This window comes from Hippoglossus hippoglossus, chromosome 20, assembly GCF_009819705.1.
Source record: "Hippoglossus hippoglossus isolate fHipHip1 chromosome 20, fHipHip1.pri, whole genome shotgun sequence".
Classification (NCBI taxonomy): domain Eukaryota; kingdom Metazoa; phylum Chordata; class Actinopteri; order Pleuronectiformes; family Pleuronectidae; genus Hippoglossus; species Hippoglossus hippoglossus.
The window spans coordinates 19,455,834-19,481,635 of record NC_047170.1 but is presented as its reverse complement, the minus strand read 5'-3'; the positions used below and the strand labels follow the sequence as shown (position 1 = coordinate 19,481,635).

Here is a 25,802-nt window from a genome sequence, read left to right as displayed (position 1 = left end):
CCTGCACATGGAGGGTTCGCCTTGATGAGCAGTTCGATCTGATCAGAATCAGAATCAGAGCTTCATGGGCTTCAGGGTCAGGGAAATCAAAACCCATGAATTATTCTTTGAGAAATCAATGACAATATTGTAAAATGTCCTGTCGCACATTATTAATTACAGCGATATAAAAAAAACTAGATCCACATCAGAACTTTGGCTCTTTTCTGACCATCTAATCCATCTTTAAACCGGACAGACGGACAGACAGACAGACGGACAGGGGTGAAAACATAACCTCTGTGTGGTTAAAACCCGTCAAACATCGATGAGTAAGTTACAAGTTTAAGAAGAAATCACAAGATGAAAGTAAAACACTTTAAAATCCCTAATTTCATATCCAGTGAATGTAAAATAACGACTGAACTAAAGAAGCAAAGACGAGCAGAACGGAGCTGCAGCACCGACGCACTGTGACTGAATCCATCGCAGGGGTCGAGTTGTGTGATGAAGTTACGCTTTATGCTAATTTGAAATAATCAAGGCTGCTACCAAGAAGATACAAAGATATAAAGAGGTGACTGATTCCGCCTCCGTCTGTGAGTGAATGGACACGTTGACATGATGTTTACATGTCATGTGCATGTTAGCAGCCTTTAGCAGCTCAGATCGCTGTGATAAAGACTCGTTATGTAACGCTGCTGCCCACATAACCCAGATTACTCCAGTCTTTGTGCTCCTCAGTGAGAGCAGCAGCAGGGGGGGGGGATCTTCATTGCTTCACAGAGGTAGTGGAGAAGCAGGATGGGAAACAGATCCTGCACCAGCTGTAGGATCTGAGCACCAGAGTGACGGAGTGGAAGGTGAGCGTGTCCTTGGTCCGTGTGAATACATCGGTCATTGGGGGAAAACCTCCTTTATGAGTGTGAGGAGCAGAAATCCTGTTTGAGAGCATGGGAACCTCCTGGTTGGATCATCAGAACAAAAGGTGAACACATATTTGGTTTTTGATAGAAAAGTCGAGGACAGAAGTCTGCTCTTTCTTACAATGTGCAGTTCGGGTTGAACCCAACACTTACTGAGCTGAAAATCTGTTGCTGGCCAGAAACCTGATGAAGTATTCAGCAGCTGAATGAGGAGCAACTTTCTTGTTGGCACATTATGATAATGTTGTCCAACGGTGCATGAGCTTTGTGTACAGAAACACTTTCTGAGAGTTGGAAGGTGAGTTACGCTGAATTCTCGGACTAAAGCCAAGACTTTATTGGGACAGTATATTTTGTTCGTGGAACTGCAGCTGTGGTTGCAGTTGCCGTGCAAAGCCTCAAGAGGGAGCACAGCCGGCCACAGATCCACACTGGTGGTAATGCTCAGGACGATCTTCTCATCATCATCATCATCAGGAGGAGGAGGAGGAGGAGGAGGAGGAGGAGGAGGAGGCTGAACTGTGGTGATAGTTTAGTGATTGGTTTGCGATAGTGAAGCTCACTGTGCCTGGAGTTGGCTCTGGTTTGTGCCTCCTTGTATTTGTGGGTTGTCAGTGCACCCGTCCGTCCGTCTGAGACAATGACTCGTTCATTTCTTTACATTTGGTACAAAGGTTCATGTTAGTGGTCAGTGGTGGGACCGTCCCCTTTATGAACACATCTAAATCCTCTTGATCCAGATTGTAATTTGGAGTGGCAACATTTCGAGTGACCCAAATGTCCAAAGATGATTTATCTCGCAAACCTCAATCTGTTCAGTAGTTTGTCCATAATCCAACCAACCAGGGACAAAACCAACCAACCAATCAGGTTGAAAACAAAACAAACCAACCAACCAATCAGGTTGAAAACAAAACAATCCAACCAACCAGGGACAAAACCAACCAACCAACCAGGTTGAAAACAAAACAAACCAACCAACCAACCAGGAGCTGATCAAACAAACGAGCTGAAACAGACCGAACAAGCAGCCGTTTTCTAAATTCACACAAATAAAGTCACCAATTACAACATTTTAAAGAACACCTCAGATTTCGAAGCCTGAGAACTTGCTGCTGTAACACCATGAAACAAATGTCCTCCAGAGAAGAGAAAGAAGAGAGGAGAGCGTCTGACTGTGAGAAACAAAGATGGTGAGAGGCGCTGAGAGAGGAAGCTGCAGAATGATACGACAGGAAACTTACGTAACCCTCTGTCTAATCTTTCACGGTGGGAGCTGAGAGTCTGCTGAAAGGACGGGGACAGGATGGAGTAGGAACGAGGCTGAAACAGAGTTTAATACAGAATGTGGAGGGTTTGAGAAGCAGAGGGAGACGGGGGGGGGGGGGGCTCGTCGCAGAGAGGGAGGACGTTGGGTGGAGAAGTGTCTCTATTGAAGGCCGACAGAGCTTCACGCATGAACGAGTGAAGAGAAAGATGAAGGACGGTGAAGGGAGAGGTCACTGGAGACAGTGTGATGGTGTTAGAGGAGCTGTGTCTCTATAAACAGCTCTGTGCTCGCTCTCCTTTTCTTTTCTGTTCTCACCCAACTTCCCTCCTCTTTCTACTCTCTCTGCTTCCGTATTTCTCCTCCTCTCTTTCCTCTCTGTCAGCACGATGCAGATGAACTGTTCAGGCCACCGAGGATGCCACAGTCTCGTGTCCTTTACCTTAATAAAGACGCACTCCTCTGTTAACTCCTGTATAAAACTGCAGTTTGCTGAATAAGACTCTTGTCTCCGCTCGAATGAACCAGAGACAAATAATCGCAGAGACGATGGTTTTAGTGTTTAAGTGTAAAATTTGTGGCACAAAGCAACAAGTCTCTTCTCTCAGTTACTGATCTCTGTCTTGTTTTAGTTCCTCCTCCTTTGACCAGATATCCTCTTCCAGTTATGACGAGGCAGTGGTGTAATTTCCAAACCAGGGAGTGAATGAATTATCAAGTAGTTTCTTCGTACTGTCGTGTCGTGGTACCTGTGTCAGGACTGTGCAGCTACAGTGCTCAAGGTGCAAACTGCACATGCACACCTCAGGAAGCCTAGAACAGGTTGTGGTGTTGCTGTCAAGTAGAAGTGGAGCACAAATCTCCACCAAGGACCAAGAGTCTCCCATGAAACCACACGTACATTTACAAGATCCAGATTTTTATTTGGATTTAGTGGATTTTGTTTTTTTGTCAGGAACCATTTGAACAAGTTCTTTCTTGTCCCATCCTCAAACCATCCATCCAGCAAGGTTCATGGGAATCTGCTCAGTAGATTCTGCATAAACCAACCAACCAATTTGTCAGCCAGCCAGCCGCAGTGAGAACAAACCAACCAACCAAAAAACAAACCAACCAACCAAAAAACAAACCAACCAACCAAAAAACCAACCAACCACCCGAGATGAAATCCAGGAATCTGGCAGGAGAAGCTGACTTGTGTTCTCACACTCTCCCGTTTATTACCGGAGTCCAGTGCAGGTCAGGAAGCAGATTATCACACATCATCACTAAACCAGGTGAGGTTGCATATTATTCATCAACGAATACAAAATACTGCAGAGCTGCTGTGACAGCATGCACGGTCTGTCGGAGCCAGGTTTGTCCTGAGCCCACACTGAGATTTTCATCAACACCTAAGCAGGAGGATGGAGAGCGGCCAGACTGACCAGCAAGAACACACACACACACACACACACACACACACACACACACACACACACACACACACACACACACACACAGAGCTGTCGTCCCTTCTCCCTGTGATTCACCAGAGGACCTTCCATGATGTTGCTCCATGTTTGGGGTGACGACCGTCGGCTAAGAAACCCTGTCGCCTCCTCATCTGGACACGTGGCGCCGTCTTCCTGTCCTCGTGACGCTTGTGTTCTCGGGGACAGTGAAGACGACTCAGGACGGTGTTGTCCTCGGCTCATCCCTCGTTGTGTAGCTGCAGTGACGACGGCTTCCTGCTCGACCTGGCGTCCGGAATTCGTACATATTACAGGCTGGAGAAGTAAAAACACAAATAATGGTCCTGATCGCTGCCACGATACAGAACATCAGCTTTTCTTCATCTCCCAGTTTGTCCAGCGGCTGAAAGAGAAAGATGGAAAAAGTTTTTAATCTCGTTCTCACATGTGGTTCATGACGTTGCTTCGCCACAACAATCGCTCAGACAGCTGCCGAAAGGCGGTCGTTTAGGAAATCAAATCATTAAACATTTTTTTAATTTCATTTTAATTTGAAACAAATGCAAGATAAATCTTATCTTGATTTCAGGAGTCACATTCTCTCAGTTTGACTTTGATCCATCATATCTGTCATTTAAGATTATACAGGAAGTCCAGTATATTTTGATCAAGAATCCAGAATGAACTGAAACTCAGGTACACACACACACACACACACACACACACACACACACACACACACACACACACACACACACACACACACACACACACACACACACACACACACACACACACACACACACACACACACACACACACACACACACACACACACACACACACACACACACACACACACACACACACACACTGCAGAGTTTGTGTGTCTGAATGCCACAACAACCTTTCAGACAATGGCAAATCTAAATCTGTATCCACAACACACCCACTGAGCTACATCACACACACACACACACACACACACACACACACAGGTATTGTAAATCCTGTGTAACTGAAAGGCAGGATGTGTCAAAGGTATTATTGGAAGCAGTTTAAGGGCCACTGTGTGTGTGTGTGTGTGTGTGTGTGTGTGTGTGTCTTCCTGTTATTTTGGCTGAGGTTAAATTTAGCCCATATCTCAGACAAGGGAGGTATGAAACACTTTGTTAAGCGGTGTGTGTAATTAGTTTTTAATCCTGGGAAGTGTGTGTGTGTGTCTGTGCGTGTGTGTGTTTACGTAGACACTCAGTATTTCTCCGGCCGTCCCTCTCTGACTCAGCTCTTTGCACTTGAAGCTGAAGTTTAAAGGTGTTGCAGCAGAGACCAGAGAGCAGGAGATTCCTGCTTCTCTCCCCTGCAGCGTCATGTTGGGGGTTCTCTGTCAGCGCTCAGCCTGTGAAAACAGCTGGGTCGTGGTTTCCTCCTGTGGAGCTTTGTAAAGTCTGAGGAAATGTGTGATGTCATCAGGGTCACTTCGACTCGAGCAAAGTGATTATAGTAAGAAACCTCTACCAGGCAGGGGGGGGGGGCAGGGGGCAGGTGGAAGTTGCATTCTGGGAAGAGCAGGATGCAGCGTTATTTGAATCTCGACCCTCGAATGTCAGGACGTCTCAGTTTCTTCGAGCTGCTGGTTTCTCTTCCTCCACCTTTAAGGAAGTGAGGCGATGAAGACGTTTGTGCAGATTCAGCCTCGTCCCCACATGTGAATTCAGTCCACTCGTCTCTTCGGCTTTGTTCTTGGCCAATAAAAATCCAGATCTTGTAAAGAAGCAGGCAGACAGGCCTGTTTGTCTCCTGCAGGCGTCTGGATGTCCACTGGCTGTTAGAGACTCCACACAAACTGAGTTATTGTCCCGAGCTGCTTGTCGAGCCAGCACAGAGTTACCTTGGCTAGCTGTGTGTGTGTGTGTGTGTGTGTGTGTGTTTGTGTGTTTGTCTGTGTGTGTAATATCACACAGAGCCGGTCTTTGTCTCAAAGGATTGGGTTGCACCAAGCGAACAAAGCATCTATGGTTGCCTGTAGTGACGGGAGCAGGTGAAGTGAAACTTTAGACCGAAATTAGTTTATGCTGTTTGTGTGTGTGTGTGTGTGTGTGTGTGTGTGTGTGTGTGTGTGTGTGTCTGTGTCTGTGTCTGTGTGTGTGTGTGTGTGTGTGTGTGTACAAGACTAAACTAAGCAGAGCTGAACTGAAACAAGAGGCTGTTGCTTGAAGACAAAATGCCAGAAGTGTCCTCAGTCTTCTGTTTTCTTGTGTCGTGGTCTCTGATAAACCAGCTGAACCTCTGCAGGAGGTCGCTCCGTGTCCCAGAGAGACGTGCGGGTGAAACGTTCAGAGGAATAAAGAGAAAGTAACGGTAATGGTAGAAAATGGTAGGGTAGTAATTCTAATGTCACTGTTGTTATTCAGTGGGATTACGTTAAAAACCTTCCATGGGGTTTCCATGAAACTGGTTGGAAGGATGTGGTTTGGATCAGAGAAGAGGGAGAGGACTTCATTGATGTCACAACTGCAGCTACAACTGAGGTCTGACAGCGTGGATGGTAAAAACTTTCTGGAGGATAGTGCTGCACACAGCTTTACTATGCAGCAACGGACCACAACACCAAGTTATCTAATCTATAATGTTATTATAAGAAGTGCAAAATGTTTTTGGTACATTATGTAACATGTAACATGGGGGGATGGGGCAGAGGGGGTGGAGCGGTCGACCTCCAACCAGAAGGTCGGCTGCTCGAACCCCAGCCCACGTCAGTGTGTCCTTGTGCAAGATGCTGAACCCCGAGTGGCCTCTCATGGATGGTGAATGCACTCGTTGGAAGTCGCTTTGGATACAAGCTTCAGCTAAATGTAATGTAATTATGTAAATAACTAATAACAGCACCGGGTCAAATTAGAACAAGTCGTCCAGCACAGTCTAGATAATTATGAGTGAACCCTGATTGGACACAGAGAGACAGGACGTTAGCCTGAGTGGAGGCTTGTGCTTCAGTTTCTCTGTTTGTTAGCAGGATGATGCGAAAGCAGTGATGTGGTTTGTGTCAGAGAAGAACTCATTTAATTATAGTGCGGATATTCAGGAGGCGGATCCAGGAATGTTTCTTTTACCATGTTTAACGTTGTGAGATAACATTCTCTACATTTTAATTTCTCAGAGATGTTACACATGTTGCACGCTGAGGGGAGCCGGTGTCCGTTGGGTCGAGGCTAACGTCGACTGTGCAGACACACACTCACTCATACTGTGACAGACAAGTGAAGAGTATGTGTTTATGATATCCTGCTAATTATCAGTTAGACGACACAGACAAACTATAAATGACCCTGTGATTCTCTCCATGATTGTAATTGTCGGTTAAAAGACGAAAACAAAATACCCACAACAACAAGGATGCAATTTGCTCACTTTAGAAGTGTTGTGTATGAATCAGAGGTGGCAGTGTTAGGAACAATAAAACGAGAACATTGTCATGATAGTCTTTTTATTATCAGACCTGCAAAGTACATTTTCTTTATCTGAATCATTTTATTCGGTTTTATTTCTCTATAGCTTCTGCTTCTGTTTTACTTGTTGATAACAACCAAACAGGTGGAAATATATTTCTGTCAATGAAGGATGGACACATTCATAAAAGATAAACATTCATGGGTTGAACATGGCTCATAACGCCACCTGGTGTCTTTTGGATCCATCCGGACCAATGCCTCAGTAGAGTCAGCTGTTTGGGACATCTCCACGACATTTATTTATTTATACTTGAATTGTAAATCTGCTCTGAACCTCTGAACCTCCACATCGTCGGCCCTTGGGAGACGGGCTCCATCCTCTCCTGACCCTCGGCCTTCATACAACTGTTCTTCAGAAGCATCTTGTGGCCTCACGACACTAAACACAGTGACAAAATACTATTTAGGTTCAGACTCTAAATAGATTTACTGTAGTTGGAAACCTTCTAAACTGAGCTTCGGTGGAAACTGGAAAAGACGCTGGAGAGAAATCCAGCTGCCTCGTTAGTGGTTTCTATCTCTGTGAAGAGGTCGTGTTCATCGCTGCTGGGATTGAATAGACACAAATTTACCTGCTGATTTTTGTAGGAGTTCATCCTGCGTGGGAACTGATGCAGGAACAGAGCTTCCCTTTAAATACTGTCTACACGAGTGGAGAGAGAGAGAGAGAGAGGGAGAGAGAGTGGGAGGGAGAGAGAGAGAGGGAGAGAGATGCAGTGTGTGTGGGAGAGGAGTAAGAGCGAGAGAATGAGAGTGGGAGGAAGAAAAGTGAAGTGGGAGGATGAGGAGAGTGAAGGACAGTTCAGTGGAGTGGTCAAAGTGTGCAGCTGAACACGATGATACACACACACACACACACACACACACACACACACACACACACACACACACACACACACACACACACAGGCTGTGTAAATCAACCAGCGCTGTGTCTCCTCCTTTGATTCTGATGATCACACACGTTACACTAAAAGTTTCGGTTTTGCTTAATCAATTCCCCCAGAATGGATATTTTAAAAAAAAAGAAAAACTTGCTAAGGTAAATTGGAAGCTGGAATTTAACATATCAGACACCAAATATCATCATAAACAAAAGTGTGATGTTGGAATGTGAAAATGTGGCATCGAACAGAACCTTTCGTCTCATAACTCACTGACATGTTGTCCGAAGGCCTGATCTGCTCACGCCAGAGGAAACCGCTGAGCAGTTCATTCATCGGTAGATGAGGCGAGCGGGGGTCAGGGGGACTGAGTGGATGGTCTTGACCTTCAGGGACAAATTGTGTTGTGCGTCAACATCAAAATATAATCAAGACGTCCCAGACAACACTCTGTAGTCTGGGAAGGGAGGGTCGGGAGTCACAGGGTGAATTGGGACTCCGACGTTCACTGACTTTCCTGAAGTAGAATGAAACCCTGGTTCAAATAGAATCCCTTTGAAGGCTCTGGAGGTGGAGTGTGTTCCTGTCCACCCACGTCAGGCCGTCGTCTCTCGGTTTAAGCAGCAGCTCCATTGTCCTGCAGACAAAAGCTTTGAATCCACACTCCCTGCTGCTCTTTTTACAAACGCAGAACCACGGGTATATTTTAAGGTCATTATCACGAGCTCAGAAGGTCAAGTGAGATTATTACAGCAGGGCGGTGCTCTTACATTTTTTAGTTTCCTAAATGGATCATTGTCTCTGCTAACGTCATCCACCTGGTGGGTCACATGTTTCAGTCTGCAGCCTTTTGTTGTTCAAGTGGACAGAACTTTTCTTTTAAAACTCGCAGAAGATCGTTCGTAATGAAAAGTCAACAATTCAAGTCCGGAGGTTATGTGTGTAACCCCGCTCTTCCTCTTTTCAGACATTACCCCAAGACATCGTTCACCATCGTGGCCGACACACCAGAGAACCTGAGACTGAGACACCAGAGCGAGCTGCAGAGCCAGGTCAGGGCACGCGCACACACACACACACACACACACACACACACACACACACACACACACACACACACACACACACACACACACACACACACACACACACACACACACACACACACACACACACACACACACACACACACGCATATGTCCTCATGCTGTGTGTGTCCTCAGTACAAAAGGACAGATGTCCACTCAGCAGTGTGCGGTAGGGAGCGTGCTGTGTGTCGTGTGCTGTTTGTGTTTGTTTGTGTGTCGTCCTCGTAAACCTCCATATATTTCAGTTGAATAATATATTTTTATATATTATTAGATTTACTCGTCCGTCTCTTCTGTCCCTGTCTCTGATTCTCCGTTATGCTTTGAGGAACATGATTTCTTTTCATGTCATTGGTTTCTTTAATGTTTTTCTCTGCGTTTATGAATTGATTATATTTGACTTCATATTATTGTGAATGTAAAACGTCAGAAACCTGGAGGGACTGAATCTGCACTGGAAATTAGAGTTTTAGAATTCGTCTGTTTTTAAATGTGTGACCAGTCTGTGGAGGAAGCTTTTCACTAGTGTGTCACATGGTAGTGAGAATAAATCAGATTTTTATAGATTCAATTACAGGCCCCATTTTTAAATGATGCCCCCCCCGACCATAAACACTCGTACAAGCATCACCTGATGTACATCACAGCCCTTTTAGATCTCCTGCAATAAATCCACCAATACAAGTCGTGAGTGCAGTGACTCCAGCGCGTGTGCGTGTGCGTGCGCGTGCGCGTGCGCGTGCGCGGTTTAGCTCATTAGCTTGTCATATTAGCTCAGCAGGCAGTTTACGGCTGATGAACGGGGATTTAATCAGCTTAGTAGTGAGAATGGGGACAGTCACAGTGAAAGCAGAATACCAGAACACACACACTCACACTGTCTGAGTCACATTTCTGCAGTTTACACTCTTATGTAACTCTGTGCTGGGAGACTGGGCAGTGACGAGCGACACCAGCAGGACCACATTGTGGCTAAATGAGCCGAAGTGACCGTCGGACGTCGGTTAACTTGTCTGTGATCAGCATCGAAGCTGAGTTTAATGCATTTACAATCATTCAGTGTAGTTCTGGGACTCTCTTCTGGTTATTAAGGGCTGGAGATGACTTTGTATTTTTTAAACAAGATACCAATATGATACCTGAGTTTCAACACAGGCACCAAAATATCCAGAGACCTTTTTAAACAGCTGTGTCTCAGTTCAGGAGCTGCTTCCTGAGACTGAGTTGGTTGAAATGTGACGTCTGGTTTCCTTAGTGCATCACCAGCTCGTCCCGCCCTCGCAGCCGTCGCCTAGCAACAGAGCTACGGACGAAAAAGTTCTTCGGTTGATTCAAAAAGTTGAAAAGATGTGTTTTGAACATGTGTACTGTTCGCTGATTGGTCGAGTACTAAGGTAGTTTGTCACAGAAGAGCAAAGACTCATAGGATCCGTGGGACGGTGAAGGATCCACCTGCTGGGACGTCTCGACACAATCTGTCCTCATTTGCAGCCTCTGAAGGATGCAGCCCACGAACTGAGACGCTGCTTTAGTTTGCAAGATTTAAAGTTTTTCCGTTTACCTTTATTTCTTGATGGCTCTTGGGACGTGAAGAGGATTTCAAACGAGATAATAAGTGTTTGCGAAAAACAAATAACTGACCCGACCTTCAATACCCAGTGTTCCTCTGCTGTCTCCTGCAGGTGAAGTATAAGAAGGACTTTGAGGAGAGTAAAGGCCGAGGGTTCAGCATCGTGTCCGACACTCCAGAGATGCAAAGACTCAGAAGGACTCAGGAGCAGATCAGTAATGTATGTGTACACACACACACACACACACACACACACACACACTGTCCTGGTGTTGAGTGTGCGAGTGAGTGAATGTGATGTGAGGGATTTACGTGAGTTGTATGAGGAGGGGTGCAGTTAGTTGGTGAGCAAAGTCACGCACACACACACACACGCACACACACACACACACACACACGCACACGCACACACACACACACACACACACACACACACACACACACACACACACCATGGAGCCCTCCAGTGTTGCCGACTCCAGACATTTTGAAGTGGAGCTTCGTCTACAACCGTCAGCGTAAGCATGAGTTTTTGTTTTATAAATCTAACGTCACGTTTGAAAAGCAACGGAGCAAAGACATATTTTATTATTCAACCAACAGAGTTTCAGACGAAGGATTAAGGATACCACGGATCACGTGAGCGATGATGAAGGTCGCCTGTAGCCAAGTAGACGAGGAAGAAACGGATGGGAAGCGAGCTGAGGAGAAAGAAGGATGGTTAGGTGGGCATCGGTGCTGTGTGTTGCTATGGTTACCAGCAGTTTTTAAGAGCGTGTGCTGGAAGTGACCTGCTTGGCCTCAAGTCCTCTCAGATCAAATGTGAATTAGTGATGATCTGTGGTTTATGTTCCCGTGTGTGAGTGAATGAGTGTGTGTGCACAGATGCTCCTCCCACGTTCATCCCGATGACCCGGTGACCCTCAGCAGACGACAGCGAAGGTAGCGTGCTCGGCTGTTATCCTTCTTCCCGTCGTCGCAGTGTGTAAAGAAACGTGTCTGTAAAACCATGAGAAACACACAAAACCTCTCTCCTCCTTTTTACAGGTTGTTCTTTCTCTCTTGTGTTTACTCGTTCTTCTTTCCCTCCCCCCCCCTCCTCCCTCCTCTGTTTACCTGACCGAGTGATCACATCATTCCGCTGCGTTAATACGCCACGGATTCTCTCTCCTCATTTGCCCCGCTGTAAATAGCACACGCACACACACACACACACGCACACACACACACACACACACACACCACACACACACACACACACACACACACACACACACACACACACACACACACACACACACACACACACACACACACACACACACACAGCCTCTCTACCGAATGGTGTGACATTCAACAGCCCACACAGTTTTATTTTATTACTCAGCTCGTTTCGAGGCGGACCTGGTGGTGAAAGTGGAGGTGGGGGTGAGGGGGGGGGGGGGGGGGGGGGGGGGGGGGGGGGGGGGTCCTGGTGGATATGACGTCTCCTGTGGTTACCGGTGGTACTGCAGGTCACAGAATACTAGAGGCAGCAAAATAGTCTCAAGTGTCTCATGTTTCTGTTTGGTTTTAGTTGGTTTATTCATTAATTATTGAACTGGCACCTCGACTCCACAGCCCCACTCCATGATCTCTACTCAGCAGACTACAACGCGCAACGGGGCGGCGTTCATATCTGAGATATTTTAGCTCAGTATTTCTGGACAAATACCAGAAACAGATTCAACTTAAAAACAAAACCCTTTAACACTTTAAAGAATCAGCACAAAAAACTACGTCAGAGTTACATTAAAATCGCATGATCTTCTGCAGCTTTTTGAGAAAAACATCATATTTAACGATTTGTTTTGTAAGTATGAGATTTTTTTTGATTATCAGGATCTGGATTTGAGTTTGTGAAGTCTGAGTAGAATGTATGAGTCTGAAAGCCTGAAGAGAAGTTATTCCTGCTAACGCTGGTTCACATCAGGACGAGTTCCTCTCCCAGGAAAAGCTTTGTGTTGCAGAATTCATCAGCTCCTGAGAACGCTCCTCTAGCTCCTGAGAACGCTCCTCTAGCTCCTGAGAACGCTCCTGTAGCTCCTGAGAACGCTGCTCTAGCTCCTGAGAACGCTGCTCTAGCTCCTGAGAACGCTGCTCTAGCTCCTGAGAACGCTCCTCTAGCTCCTGAGAACGCTCCTCTAGCTCCTGAGAACGCTCCTGTAGCTCCTGAGAACGCTCCTCTAGCTCCTGAGAACGCTCCTCTAGCTCCTGAGAACGCTCCTCTAGCTCCTGAGAACGCTCCTCTAGCTCCTGAGAATGCTCCTCTAGCTCCTGAGAACGCTCCTCTAGCTCCTGAGAACGCTGCTCTAGCTCCTGAGAACGCTGCTCTAGCTCCTGAGAACGCTGCTCTAGCTCCTGAGAACGCTGCTCTAGCTCCTGAGAACGCTCCTCTAGCTCCTGAGAACGCTCCTCTAGGTCCTGAGAACGCTCCTCTAGCTCCTGAGAACGCTCCTGTAGCTCCTGAGAACGCTGCTCTAGCTCCTGAGAACGCTACTCTAGCTCCTGAGAACGCTCCTCTAGGTCCTGAGAACGCTCCTCTAGCTCCTGAGAATGCTCCTGTAGCTCCTGAGAACGCTGCTCTAGCTCCTGAGAACGCTGCTCTAGCTCCTGAGAACGCTGCTCTAGCTCCTGAGAACGCTGCTCTAGCTCCTGAGAACGCTTCTCTAGCTCCTGAGAACGCTGCTCTAGCTCCTGAGAACGCTGCTCTAGCTCCTGAGAACGCTGCTCTAGCTCCTGAGAACGCTCCTCTAGCTCCTGAGAACGCTCCTCTAGCTCCTGAGAACGCTGCTCTAGAACTGCAGAAGATAGAGAAGGAGAAGAAGGGAAAGAGAGGAGGAAGATGTTCCCCAGTTTTCTCTTTAATTGGTGGAGCTCGTCCTAATCTCCTCCCTCAACCATCCCCTCATCCTGACTCCCCCCACATCTGATGTGTTGCAACCATTTGTTTGTGACATAAATTCATCAGATAAACATTCAAACTCATCTGAAAGATCATTTTCTCTGTTTATTCTGCTGTGAAACACGATGTTTATCTGTCTATGACACAGACGTGCTTCCAACACTTCCCAAACCCATTTCAAAGTAAAAGCACTCCAGCGTTTCACTTTCTGAATCCATTCATTTGTTCCATTTGTTTGTTTGGTTGTGTGTGTGTGTGTGTGTGTGTGTGTGTGTGTGTGTGTGTGTGTGTGTGTGTGTGTGTGTGTGTGTGTGTGCGCGCACATTCCTTCCAGAGTACAACACTCTGAAGTCACCTTCATCTCCTCATCCTATACACAATTAGACACACACAGAGACAACAATGACACACTCTGTGCCCCCAAGTCATTTCACACACACACACACACACACACACACACACACACACACACACACACACACACACACACACACACACACACACACACACACACACTGGCTGTGTGATTGAGATGAAGGGCAGAGTGGTGATAAGGTCTTGAGTAGAGGGCTAAATGTGGAAGTTAAAAGTGATAAGACGTACCCAACAACCCGTCATGCAGAAGACATTGAACCCTCACCAGACTCGAGCAGGAGGTTCAGTCGCTCACAGGTTTATATTTTACATTATTTTAAACTAGAAGACGAAACACTGACGGAGAATCTGAGCACGACTCAACGACACTGAGGCGGAACGGGTGACCACAACGCCAGAGAATCTGAGAGGAAACCAGGAGAGATCCCCACGTCAGAGACGGCAAAATTAAAACAGCTACGGCATTCAGAAGCGTTGAGTGAGTAGTTGTTCAGTGAGACAGCAACGTCTGAGAAGCTGACCAGGCGACCAGGACCCGGCAGAAGACTACAGGTTGAATACGGTGAGTGCAGGACCGACCACAGAGACTCTGAGGAAGCTGCCTTGGTGCTAGAATCAGCTCCGGAGGAAGGTTGGACAGCTGATAGAGGGATCTTGACCTCGGAGAATCTGAATATTGAGAAATGTAACGTGGTGACGGATGTGACCTTGACTCCAGAAGATCACGTGGTGGCCGTGACTTTGAGGAAGCCATTAGCTTGTAGACGTTGAGTGGATGGAAACATGGAGGATTCAGACCAGATTTGGACTTGAGTTCCAGTTTGTTTCCTCAAACTTCAGGTTCAGATCATGATTGTGAGACGTCTGGTTTAATTCTGTCTTGTTGCTGGAAACTCTGGAGAAGAACGGAAGAGGGGCAGTAACTACGTCACATGGGCCGACTCATGACGGCATTTACTTTCTTACTATGAGTACTGGCATAAGTTCTTACATCACTGGGCTCACTGGTAACTGTCTCGAAGGTATTCACATGTTTTATAAACGCAGATTAAAAAGGACTTTGACTCCTTTCCCACTGCCAGAGTTTGTTTTTCAGTTTTTTTCTGGTGCGTCATGTTCGATGCCGCTCTCTCCCCTCACGGTCAAATGAGCTGGTTCACCAGGGTGACGGTGTGAGGAAGGTTCACCATTGGTCGACCAGCCAAGTTTTGGGACTTTCCCCATTGGCTGTTGCTCTGTCAAAATGAAGCAGGGGGTGGAGCATGACAGCTGTGAAATGAACCTATTGGATGGCACTGGCTGTCAATCACACAGTATCCATGGGGAAATTTCCAGATTTCTTTACTGACTGGTGACAAATGTACTTTCCATAGAAAAGGTCACCAGTATTTCCCCTGCGAGGTCGAACACGTGCACAGCGACTAAACCCGGTCCTGTCATATACTAAACTCTTCTTTCTTCATTATCTCAGTCATTTCAATCAATATTTCAAAATAATTAATATTTCTTAGACTTTTCTGCAATTACTTCTGTTGTTGTTGTTTTTCTTGTCCGTCCTTTGTCCTCAGACGTGAGTGACATGGAGGAAGAGGAGGCGCCTGCTGCTCCGCTGTTGGACGGACAAGATGAAAACGTTATGACAGTGAGAGGAGAGAAAGAAAAGTCTTTGCAGGAGACGGTCGTAACGACGGTAATGACCGTGGTCACGGCTGTTGACGCGACCACGGGGAAGAGGGAGGAGGAGGAGGAGGAGGAGGAGGAGGCTGAAACTGACAAAATATCAGAGGAAGAGGAGGAGGAAAATGCAGCAGAGGCGGAGGAAGGACAAGAAGAGGAGGAAGAGGAGAGTAAAGGAAAAAAGCTTCTGGGGCCTTGGGAGTCTGAGGTAAGAACGTCTCATGAAACTCTGCATGAAAAACACTTTGACAACAAACTTCACAAAGTCTAATCATGGAATCAAATCATGAATTCAGCAAACGCACAGACGTACAGATCATGATAAATGTTTTCAGTGTGGAATATAAATCCTCCCTGTAAAGAAGCAGCTAATTAATTTGTTATCTTTTGGATTCGATTCAAAGATCTCTGTCTCGTCTTTCTAAATTCATCTCATTCCAGAGCTTCTCCTGTTTTATAAAAGAAATGTTTCCTCATCATTTTTCTTTATCTTGACACCAGCCGAACCTTCGTCTTTTCAGTTATTCTCCTCTGAGTTAAATCATCTCTCCCCTGAAGTTCTGTGCACTGTTCTGATGAAGCAGATTTAGTTCCTCTCCAGAGCCCCCCCCCCCCCCACTGCAGGTTGTTCTCGGAGCTTAGAGAGGATTAGTGGAACTACAAATGAAAATGGGCCATTATTAGCCTTTGATAGTGGGATTTCTTCAGGGCTGAATCTGGCCTGTTAACAGAGACGAGGGATTAACGCTGCATGAATCAGGGAAGTTTCCGTGTCAGTGTTGCTTGTGGATAATTCAGTTTGCCAATAATGTCCTTTAATTATCAGTTGTCCTGTGGGTGTAGCAGAGAGTTGTGTTCTGGTGTAAAGGACTGAACAGTCTGTCACTCTTTAAGGTTTCAGATATCTATCAGAGCCTGATCGATATAATAACAATAGAACATTCGCTGGAGAAATGCAGCTCAAGGTGCTTTACATTTGTTTATTCTGTAAAATAAAAGTTTTCACATCAACCATAAACACAGAAATCTGAAAGGATCATGATGTTGTCAGGCTCCAACATCTATAATCGTCTCAAAATGTCATTCTGGTCAAACTCTCGTGTGTTTTCAGGCCTCTGACGTGAAGCCTCCGCTGCCGGACCCAGCATTTAACAGAAGGTGCAGTTTACTCGCCAGTGACGTAAGTTCCTTCTGCGTTCGTTCAGTTCTTTGTTGTAACGTCATTCTGCTCATGTTTGGAGACGACAGCAGCTCGACGCCGCTCTGAGGTCAGAGCTGAAACGTTCAGCAGAGGACGGAGTGTCGTTGGTTTACCTGAGCTGTTGATCTGGTGTCTGAGTTATTACATCCTGAACCACGTTTCAAGGGCATCTCGACAGCTGCTGCGACATTTCACTCACAACCTCGAGGTGCAACTTGATGAAAATTCAGAAAATAACAAAAGTAATTTAGACTTAAAGGGATAGTTCACGCAAAAATGAAAATTCACTCACTATCTACTCACCACCGTGCCGATGGAGGCGTGGGTGACTCCAAAAAACACTTTGGGAATTTCAAGGGGAAACAGGTTAATCCAATACGATTAAAGTAAGTGGCGACCGATTCTTCAGACGTAAAGTTTAGGTCGAGGAGGATCCACCTTCGTTTCCTGGTGGTGAAAGGAGCATTTGGTGGCTGCATTTGAAGGAGTCTTCAAAATGGCTAATGGCGCCGCTGTGACGCCTCTGAATTGAGACGCAGCTCTTGAATAGCACCTGCTGCAGTTTGCTTTTTAAACTCGTGACTAGAACGATGTCCGACGTCTTCAACACGTCCACGACAGCGAGACATCAGCCTCTTCTTCCTCGTCCGATATGAATCGAACGCAGCGTTGCCATTGGAAACCATCCCTCCGAAGATGCAGCAATATTATTCAGCACAGAAGGAACATGGACTCAGAGGAAAGAACCGCTTCTGAATTCCACAGCAGCCGTTGGAAGTGAATTGGTGAATGAAGGTGAATGTTGTTGTGGGACGTGGGAGGCTGAGATATCGATTCCCTGGCGTGAGTCAGGTTTGGCAGCTCGGCCGTTCAGCAGCAGAATGACTCACCAGCTCCAGTGGAGTCAAGCCGCTCTGTGAAATCATCTACACTTCACTCCTCATGTCTGAAACCTGCCGTCACGCACAGGAAGTGACCTCTAAAACCACGAATCAGTGGTTTCACGAGAGGAGACGAGAGGAGAAAGGATTTTGTCTTTTGTTGCTTCTCTGTTAGAAATATAAAGTCTCTGTCGTGTCTCCTCGTCCCTGCAGGTGAAGTATAAAGAAGACTTTGAGAAGATGAAGGGTCAGAGTCTGTTTGTTCCTGAAGCTGAACTCATCCACTCCAAGAACATCAGCGCAGTGATATCCGAGGTCTGAGCGCGACGCACTGTCACACGTCTCATTAACACAATACAACAACCTAAACCTTAAAGGTTCAGTGTGTAGAATGTACTGACATCTAGTGGTGAAGTGTCATGTTGCAGCTGAACACCCCTCACCACCCTTCCAAACACAGTCTCTTTTCTATCCGTCACTCACTCTCTTTCTTGATCATTTCGCCGACATGTGCGTCTGTTTCAGTCGAAGTACAAGGAGGACGGGAAGAAGGAGGCTTCGGTGTCTCTGTACTCCGTCCTGCCGGAGACGCCGGCGACACAACACGCCAGAGAAGCGTCAGAGCTGCAGAGTGAGGTAGATAACGTTCACGCCGCTGCACGTGGCCTGCAGCGTACTCTCCATGAAGTGTAAAATCATTCAAACAAGACCCAGCTAATAGAAATAAATGTGTTATTATAGTATTTATTATAGCACGGTTTGTTTTTCAGATTAAATACAAAGGCAACGCGAAGACAGAGAATTCCTCCTCTCTTTATTCTCTTCTGCCTGAAACCACAGAGACTCAGTTTGTCAAGGAGCTGACGGAGATACTGAGTGAGGTCAGACTGGATCGGTGTTCGCTCTATTCCTGTGCATGTAAATGACTGTTGCTTGTGTCCGACACTTCTTATTATCAGTGTTTTCAGCATGAAGGAAACAGCTCCACTGCTTTCTAGCGCAGACTGAAATCTTAATGTCCGTGGGCGGTCTCAGTGAAACTCTCCCTGCTCCTCAGAACAAGTACAAGGAGGAAGGAAAGAAGGAGATGAGCAGCAGTTTGTACTCTCAGCTCCCTGAAACCGCCGAGATGCAGCTGGCCAAGACCGTGCACGAGTTTCAGAGCGAGGTATGCTCAGTCTCAGAGAATATTATTTTGGTGCATTTACCATCTTAATCTGAAAGAATCTTTGTCTTTTAACAAATTCAGAGTTTCCTCAGAATACTTCCCCACCAACCTCAGCTCCCTAATTTTCTCCCCTAGAATTGTCCTCATGAACACCAGTGTCTCGTTGAAATGTGTTGAACTGAAAGAGACGAAGCGATCGACAGTCTCTGGATCTGATGTGATCTTGTTCCTCTTCAGAAAAAATACAAAGAAGACGGAAAGAGAAAAGCCTCCATCTCGCTGTACTCTCAGCTTCCAGACACACCGGAAATTCAGCACGCGCTGGAGGTGTCGCAGCTGCAGAGCGAGGTTCAGTGTAGCACACACACACACAGACACACACACAGACACACAAACACACACACACACAGACACACACACACACACACAGCCTTTAAAAGTTCTGAAATTCACCCTCTATCTCTGCTTCACTGGCTCTATGAATTAAAAGCAAAAGTCCCAAAATATGAAGTTTAAAAGAGGTGTGTTTCTCCTTCCGTCCACAAATGTCGTCTAGTTGGTTGATATACGACGCTCAGAGTTTGCCATGTGTCCCAAACTGTCCACCCCAACGGAGACGCGTATTCTGAATGTGTTGTGTAGACGTCTAAATAACGCTCCTGAAACCAGAATGATATCAACATGTTCCTCATGTCTTCAGCACAAAATGCTCCTTTCAGATGATCCAAACTGGGAGTACTGGTGTAATATTAGTGTGTGTGTGTGTGTAAATGTCTCTGTGTCCTGCAGGTGAACTATCGCCCCAAGCTGCTGGTTAAAGGAGCTCCCTCGTCTCTTTACTCTCAGCTCCCCGACACCTCAGAGATCCAGTTTGCCAGAGAGATGACTGAGATGCAGAGTCAGGTGTGACGGCAGCAATGATGTGATAGAGACACGATAAATAACACACATTAAAGGATACATTCATTTGGTCTGAAGGAAACTCTCATGGTTGTGAGTCAACAAAATATAGATAATTTAGACGTTGTAATAAATGTATACTTCTGTCCCCTCTCAGAGTAGATACAAGGAGGGCGGCAGGAGGAGCCTCTCTCAGAGTTTCTACTCTCAGCTCCCAGAGACGGCCGAGACTCAGTTTGCTAAAGCTGTAGCGGAGCTGCAGAGCGAGGTGAGAGACGATGGGGACGATGACCTCCACTGGTCAGCTTTTAGAAAATAAAAAAGACATCTGCTCTGACCCTCTGTGTGTGCATGAGTGCACTGACGAGTGTTTTCATCTTTAGATGCGATACAAAGACGCAGGGAAGAAGGGCGTGAACTCGTGTTTGTACTCTCTTCTCCCGGAGACGCTGGAGACGGCTCACGCCAAGGAAGTCTCTGAGCTCCTCAGTCAGGTACAGTCCCAAAGCACAGAACCGTTAATACATGTTGTGCTGCTCACGCTCACCGTCAGTCGCCTTCACCTGTTCACTGCAGGTGAAGTATAAAGAGGAGGGTAAGAAGGAGATGAGCGTGAACCTGTTCTCTCTGTTACCTGAGACCTTCGACACCCAACACGCTAAAGAGGCGTCACACCTGCAGAGCCAGGTACTCAACACAGTCACTCCTTCGTTTCAAACCAACCATGTGGGGCGTAAGATTAAAAATCCTGTCTCTAGTTATAACTCATATATATTTTCCATTTGCTGATTTAAATGGTGAAATGAGTGCGAGTGTTAATGTCCAGTGCTGCTTCCTGCAGGTGAAGTATAAAGAAGGTCTGAAGCAGAAGACTCAGAGCAGTTTGTACCATCAGCTCGCTGAGACGCCGGAGACACAGCTGGCCAAACAGCTGTCGGAGCTGCAGAGTGTGGTACACCCCCGACAACACATTCCTGCTTAGAACCCACAACTTCTCTAGCTTCCAATATTTGAGTTCAGTCAAATATCACTTTCATTTAAAGTTCAAACTGCAGGAGAAACAGACTGTGACTTCAAAGTGAAATATCAGAAATATCTGTGCATGATTATATTTGATATCATTTATACAGAAATAAACAAAACACTCCAAGAAAACACAAATAAGAAACAATGAAATAAGGAAAATAGCAAAAACAAGCGCAAAAGTAAAAACCTCGACAGAACGTAAAGTTAGATTCTAAGTAAATTAATGAATTAAAAGAAGCTGGAAGTAAAATAAAGTGAAATTAAAAACTTAAATTGCCCTCAGGATAAAAATGAGTTTCTTATTCTCTGTGACTCTTCAGTGTTTGTACTGTTTATGGTGATGAGATGATCAACATTCACAGAATTAATAAGTACAAAGGTTTGAAATATTATTTAAACCTAGGTTTTATAAATCTTAATAGAATATTATTAACAACAAAAAATGTCCTTCCCCTGCAAGAAACCAGAGCATCTGTGATTCAGCTTATTAGTAAATTTACGTTTGAATAATTAAAAAGGTTAAAATGGGATATAATAACAAATAATTGTTGAATAAAAATGTCTTTGCTCATGATGAAGCAGATTTTACAGTTTTCTTTGTCCTATAAAAAATTGTAAAATTTAGACTTTCTCTTTGCATTTTTTACCCTGTTGAATTTTCTTTTGTTAATTTAATGATATAATGATATTTGTGAATATGGACTGTGCAACTGAAAATGATTGATTGATTGCTTGATTGATTGATTGATTGATTGATTGATTGATTGACCGATTGATTGATTGATTGATTGATTGATTGATTGATTGATTGATTGATTGATTTCCACCTTGGATTTGATGCGGGTTGTGTTTCATGATGTCTGCAGACAAAGTATAAAGAAGCTGGAAAGAAGGAGGTGACTTCGTGCCTGTACTCTCTTCTCCCTGAGACGCTGGAGACACAACACGCCAAAGAGACGACGGAGCTGCTCAGCGAGGTGCAGAGTCGCCACGTGTCTTTGTTTCAATGCACTGAGCTCAGGGGTTCGATCAAACTGCTTTTATAGACCATGGTTTCTGTACGATTTTATGTTTCCGTCAGATTAAGTACAAGGAGAGTGGGAAGAAGGAGATGTCCAGCTCCCTCTATTCCACGCTGCCCGATACTTCGCAGACCAGCTTCGCCAGAGAGATGACTGACATGCAGAGCGAGGTGCCAACGCTCAGAGATCACACATTAATCAGATGTTACTGCAGCTCAACGTTTCAACGGCCCCCAGGCCAAGGCTATGATGTAGGAGTCACTGCCGACACGCCTCTAACTCCTGAGACTCGCCTGAGACTCGCCTGAGACACTTTTGGCAACTGGGAGCAGGAGGAGGAGGAGTCAAGTATTCACATATAAAACTGATCTAAATAGTAAACTAGTACTACTTCTACTAAGTATACATAAATAGATCAGACTTCACAAATGCAAAGATCAAATCCAGCCGACGCTAACGAGGCCCGGCCCGCTGTCGATGAAAGGGAAGCTGTTTAAAAACGACCAAACACTGAGAGAAGAAAACAGAATGATAGTTTTGCCATTAATAGAGAAAGAGGTTACTTGTTGATGGAGGTTTTTTAATCTGTGTTTCTCTGCTCCGTCACATCTGATGAATTCCTTCTGAAGCGTCCAGAGAAGTAACTCCTCGTGTGTTCGTCTTTCTGTCTTTCAACAGAGTAAATACAGAGAGGACGGGATGAAGAGCATGTCCCAGAGTATCTACAGTCAGCTGCCGCAGACCACAGACATGCAGTTTGTTAAAACTGTGTCTGAGCTGCAGAGTGAGGTGAGGAACAAGAACAAGCTCTCCTCCTTCCGTCTTCTGTCTTATCAGCATTGAGCTGTGACGTTGTTCATGTGGGAATAGAAACCTCCGGAGAAAGTCGGCACCCAATTCTGTGGACATCCTCCGGAGTTCATGTCTGAAACGGCTTCTTGTAGCTGGGTAGCAGTCGAGAAGCTTCGATAGTCCAAATGTCTCATTTCACTGAACTGCTTTTAGATGAAGTACAGAAAAGGAAAGAAGGACGTGTCCAACTCGCTGTATTCCACTCTGCCCGAGACTCTGGAGACGCTGCACGCCAAAGAAGCGTCTGAGCTGCAGAGTGAGGTAAGAGCACATCTGTCTGTCCCTGCACATGTGCTCATCCCCCTGTGTTGTTTTCACATCTGGATAATCTGTGTTCAGCTGAAGTACAAGGCGGCTCTGAAGAAAGGTCTCTCCTCCAGTCTGTTCCATCACCTGCCTGAGACCTTGGAGACGGCCCACGCTAAAGAAGTCTCCGAGCTGCTCAGCGAGGTAACAACACGGAGACACAAAACCCCTCGGGGCAGCATCTTCTGCGAGGATGAAGCTGCACGTCAACATCTCTGTCTTTCTTGCAGGTGAAGTATAAAGAGGAGGGTAAGAAGGAGATGAGCGTGAACCTGTTCTCTCTTCTACCTGAGACCTTCGACACCCAACACGCTAAAGAGGCGTCACACCTGCAGAGCCAGGTACTCAACACAGTCACTTACATCCTGTGAGGTCCACTCCTCCAGGGACACACACTTCTGATCACGTTGTCCATCATCCCATTGTGAACACGGTATCTCAGGAACGCCTTGATGGAATTTCTTCAAATGTGGCTCAAGCATTAACTGGGACTAAAGGATGAACTGATTTGGGTGGTCAAAGGTCAAAGGTCACGTGGACCTCAAATACGTCTGGAAAGAAATGTAGACTGAAACGGATTCTACTTTTCTTTGAGTCTCTTTCCTTCCTCTGTCTGTGAAATGTCGACATCAGTAAAATCCTTAAAAAATACTTTTTGTTACGATGTGACACATAATCCGTTTAACTTTGTGTCAGTCGACCTCAGAGGATATTTGTGTGTCGCTGAGAGGTTGTGATGAGGTGACCACCGTGTGATGTCCGCTCATTCCCTGCAGGTGAAGTATAAAGAAGGTCTGAAGCAGAAGACTGAGAGCAGTTTGTACCATCGCCTCCCAGAGACCACGGAGACGCAGCTGGCCAAACAGCTGTCGGAGCTGCAGAGTGACGTACGTGTCCGATCAGATCAGGATTCTGTGGTTTCAGACCAAAAGGAATCCCTGTGGTTTGACTGTGTTCCTGCTGACGAACAAACGGACACGGGTGGAATCAAAGCCTCCCCGATGGACGTTACATTTGTCATAGCTCCAAACTCTTCATATTAAATCCTGTGTCGTGCTCGCCAGAGGTTAAACCCATTTATTTAGAGTTACTTAGAAGCTGCATGCAGCGTGTTGCAGGAAGTGACTGTTTGTTTCAAACTGCAGACCAAGTACAAGGAGGCGGGTAAGAAAGAGGCAAACAGCTGCCTGTACTCGCTGCTGCCTCACACCATGGAGACGCAGCGCGCTAAAGAAGCTGCAGAGCTGCTGAGCGAGGTGAGGTCTCCTCCTCTTGTCTGAATGTGCTTCTGTGCCAACATTTGTCCAATTTCCTCTCTTTCCTCATGCATGTTGTGTTGCCTCCACAGATCAAGTACAAGGAGAGTGGGAAGAAGGAGATGTCCAGCTCGCTGTACTCCTCGCTGCCCGACACCTCAGAGACCAGCTTCGCCCGGGAGATGACGGACATGCAGAGCGAGGTGAACGCAAACGTTCTTCCTCCGACCAAAGACCAGAGCAGAATCTGAACCCAGAAAATGTTCACCTTTTATCACACGTTCTATAAATAACTCACCTCTATCAAATCGGTCAAACACAAATTCGTTTTCATGCTCACCTCCCGAGCCGTTTGAAACACTAGGTGGCGTTATGAGCCACGTTCAACCAACAAGTGTAGATGCTTTAAATGAAAGTGATAATAAAACCAACATTAATGTGATTCATCGTATGATTTAGTTTACAGGCTCAGGGCTCTCATCGCAGCACGGAAACGCTTTAACTGCCTTTAATAGAAACGACCTCTGTGTTTCAGAACAAGTACAAGGAGGCCGGGAAGAGAAGCGTCTCTCAGAGCTTCTACTCGCAGCTGCCGGAAACCGCTGACACTCTGTTTGCTAAGAGTGTCTCCGAGCTGCGGAGCGAGGTGAGACCACAGAACAATTCAGTCGCCGAAGATCCTGCTCTCAGATGTTTCACCTGCTGCCTTCTTTCAGAAACAGCTTGAATCAACATTACTCAGCATCCAGAGCCGGTGAATGTGTGAAACAGTGTGAAGAAGTAAGCTTGGTTTGTTGTTCTCCGTCAGATGAAGTACAAAGAAGCCGGACAGAGAGGAGTGACCCGCTCTTTGTACTCGACTTTACCGGAGACTCTGGAAACTCAACACGCCAAAGAGGCTTCACGGCTGCAGAGTCAGGTTCGCACACGCTTCCTGCTTCTGTCTGTGTTAGCGTCAGCCTCGTCACGGAGCCACGGCAGCCTCAGAGAAATGAATCTGACCTGAATCGATTTCTCTTCTGAGATTATGATTTAAGAAAATGTGAAATAAGTTCCTCTTGGTTTTTTCCATCTGTGAAACATGTAAGAAAGAAAAAAGTCCTGACGAGTGACAAGTGACTTTCTCTCACTTGCCTCTCAGGGCTTTCATACATTCTGATGGGTTTCTTCCAGCTCCATATAAATCAGGGTCCAGAGGGTGGTGGTAAGCCTGGAGCCTTTTTGGTAAACGGCAAAAATGCCAGATGAAGAATATCTTTTGGTGTCTAATGTGTCCTGGCTGCTTGTTTGAGTATTCAACAAGTATTAAATCAGCCATTATAACAACTTTATATTTGTCTATGCAGAAACTCCACTTCAGAGATTTTCATCTTAAAAATGTCTCATTTTAAATCTGAAATACTGACACAGGTATCACACTCTATGCAGATGACACACAACTCTATATTTCACTGTCTCATTGTGACTTTATGTTTTGGTAAATGGCAAAAATACAGACGAAGGGCAACTTTTGC

The 25,802-nt window shown here is 45.9% G+C and overlaps 1 protein-coding gene across 35 annotated transcripts in view; it reads left to right on the top strand.

Annotated features, from left to right (window-relative positions):
- Positions 1–25,802, top strand: part of nebl (nebulette) — a 58,190-nt gene that overhangs the window by 5,227 nt on the left and 27,161 nt on the right. For 23 of the 35 annotated variants that reach the window (XR_004612252.1, XR_004612253.1, XM_034571660.1 and 20 more), the window contains exons 1-24: positions 11,566–11,622; positions 15,568–15,884; positions 16,788–16,856; positions 17,972–18,073; positions 18,284–18,394; positions 18,529–18,639; positions 18,816–18,926; positions 19,164–19,274; positions 19,716–19,829; positions 19,984–20,094; positions 20,210–20,320; positions 20,403–20,513; positions 20,668–20,778; positions 21,719–21,829; positions 21,934–22,044; positions 22,553–22,663; positions 22,880–22,987; positions 23,066–23,176; positions 23,263–23,373; positions 23,809–23,919; positions 24,178–24,288; positions 24,381–24,491; positions 24,824–24,934; positions 25,097–25,207. Coding sequence is in view for 33 of the 35 variants with exons in the window: in XM_034571660.1 (XP_034427551.1) it covers positions 15,579–15,884; positions 16,788–16,856; positions 17,972–18,073; positions 18,284–18,394; positions 18,529–18,639; positions 18,816–18,926; positions 19,164–19,274; positions 19,716–19,829; positions 19,984–20,094; positions 20,210–20,320; positions 20,403–20,513; positions 20,668–20,778; positions 21,719–21,829; positions 21,934–22,044; positions 22,553–22,663; positions 22,880–22,987; positions 23,066–23,176; positions 23,263–23,373; positions 23,809–23,919; positions 24,178–24,288; positions 24,381–24,491; positions 24,824–24,934; positions 25,097–25,207 (2,697 nt within the window). In the remaining 2 variants the exon portion in view is untranslated. Of the gene's footprint in view, positions 1–8,989; positions 9,075–10,792; positions 10,901–11,565; positions 11,623–15,567; positions 15,885–16,787; positions 16,857–17,971; positions 18,074–18,283; positions 18,395–18,528; positions 18,640–18,815; positions 18,927–19,163; positions 19,275–19,715; positions 19,830–19,983; positions 20,095–20,209; positions 20,321–20,402; positions 20,514–20,667; positions 20,779–21,718; positions 21,830–21,933; positions 22,045–22,552; positions 22,664–22,879; positions 22,988–23,065; positions 23,177–23,262; positions 23,374–23,808; positions 23,964–24,015; positions 24,095–24,177; positions 24,289–24,380; positions 24,492–24,823; positions 24,935–25,096; positions 25,208–25,802 lie in introns of those variants that run through there. The other 12 variants (XM_034571666.1, XM_034571668.1, XM_034571667.1 and 9 more) reach the window with 9 other exon arrangements.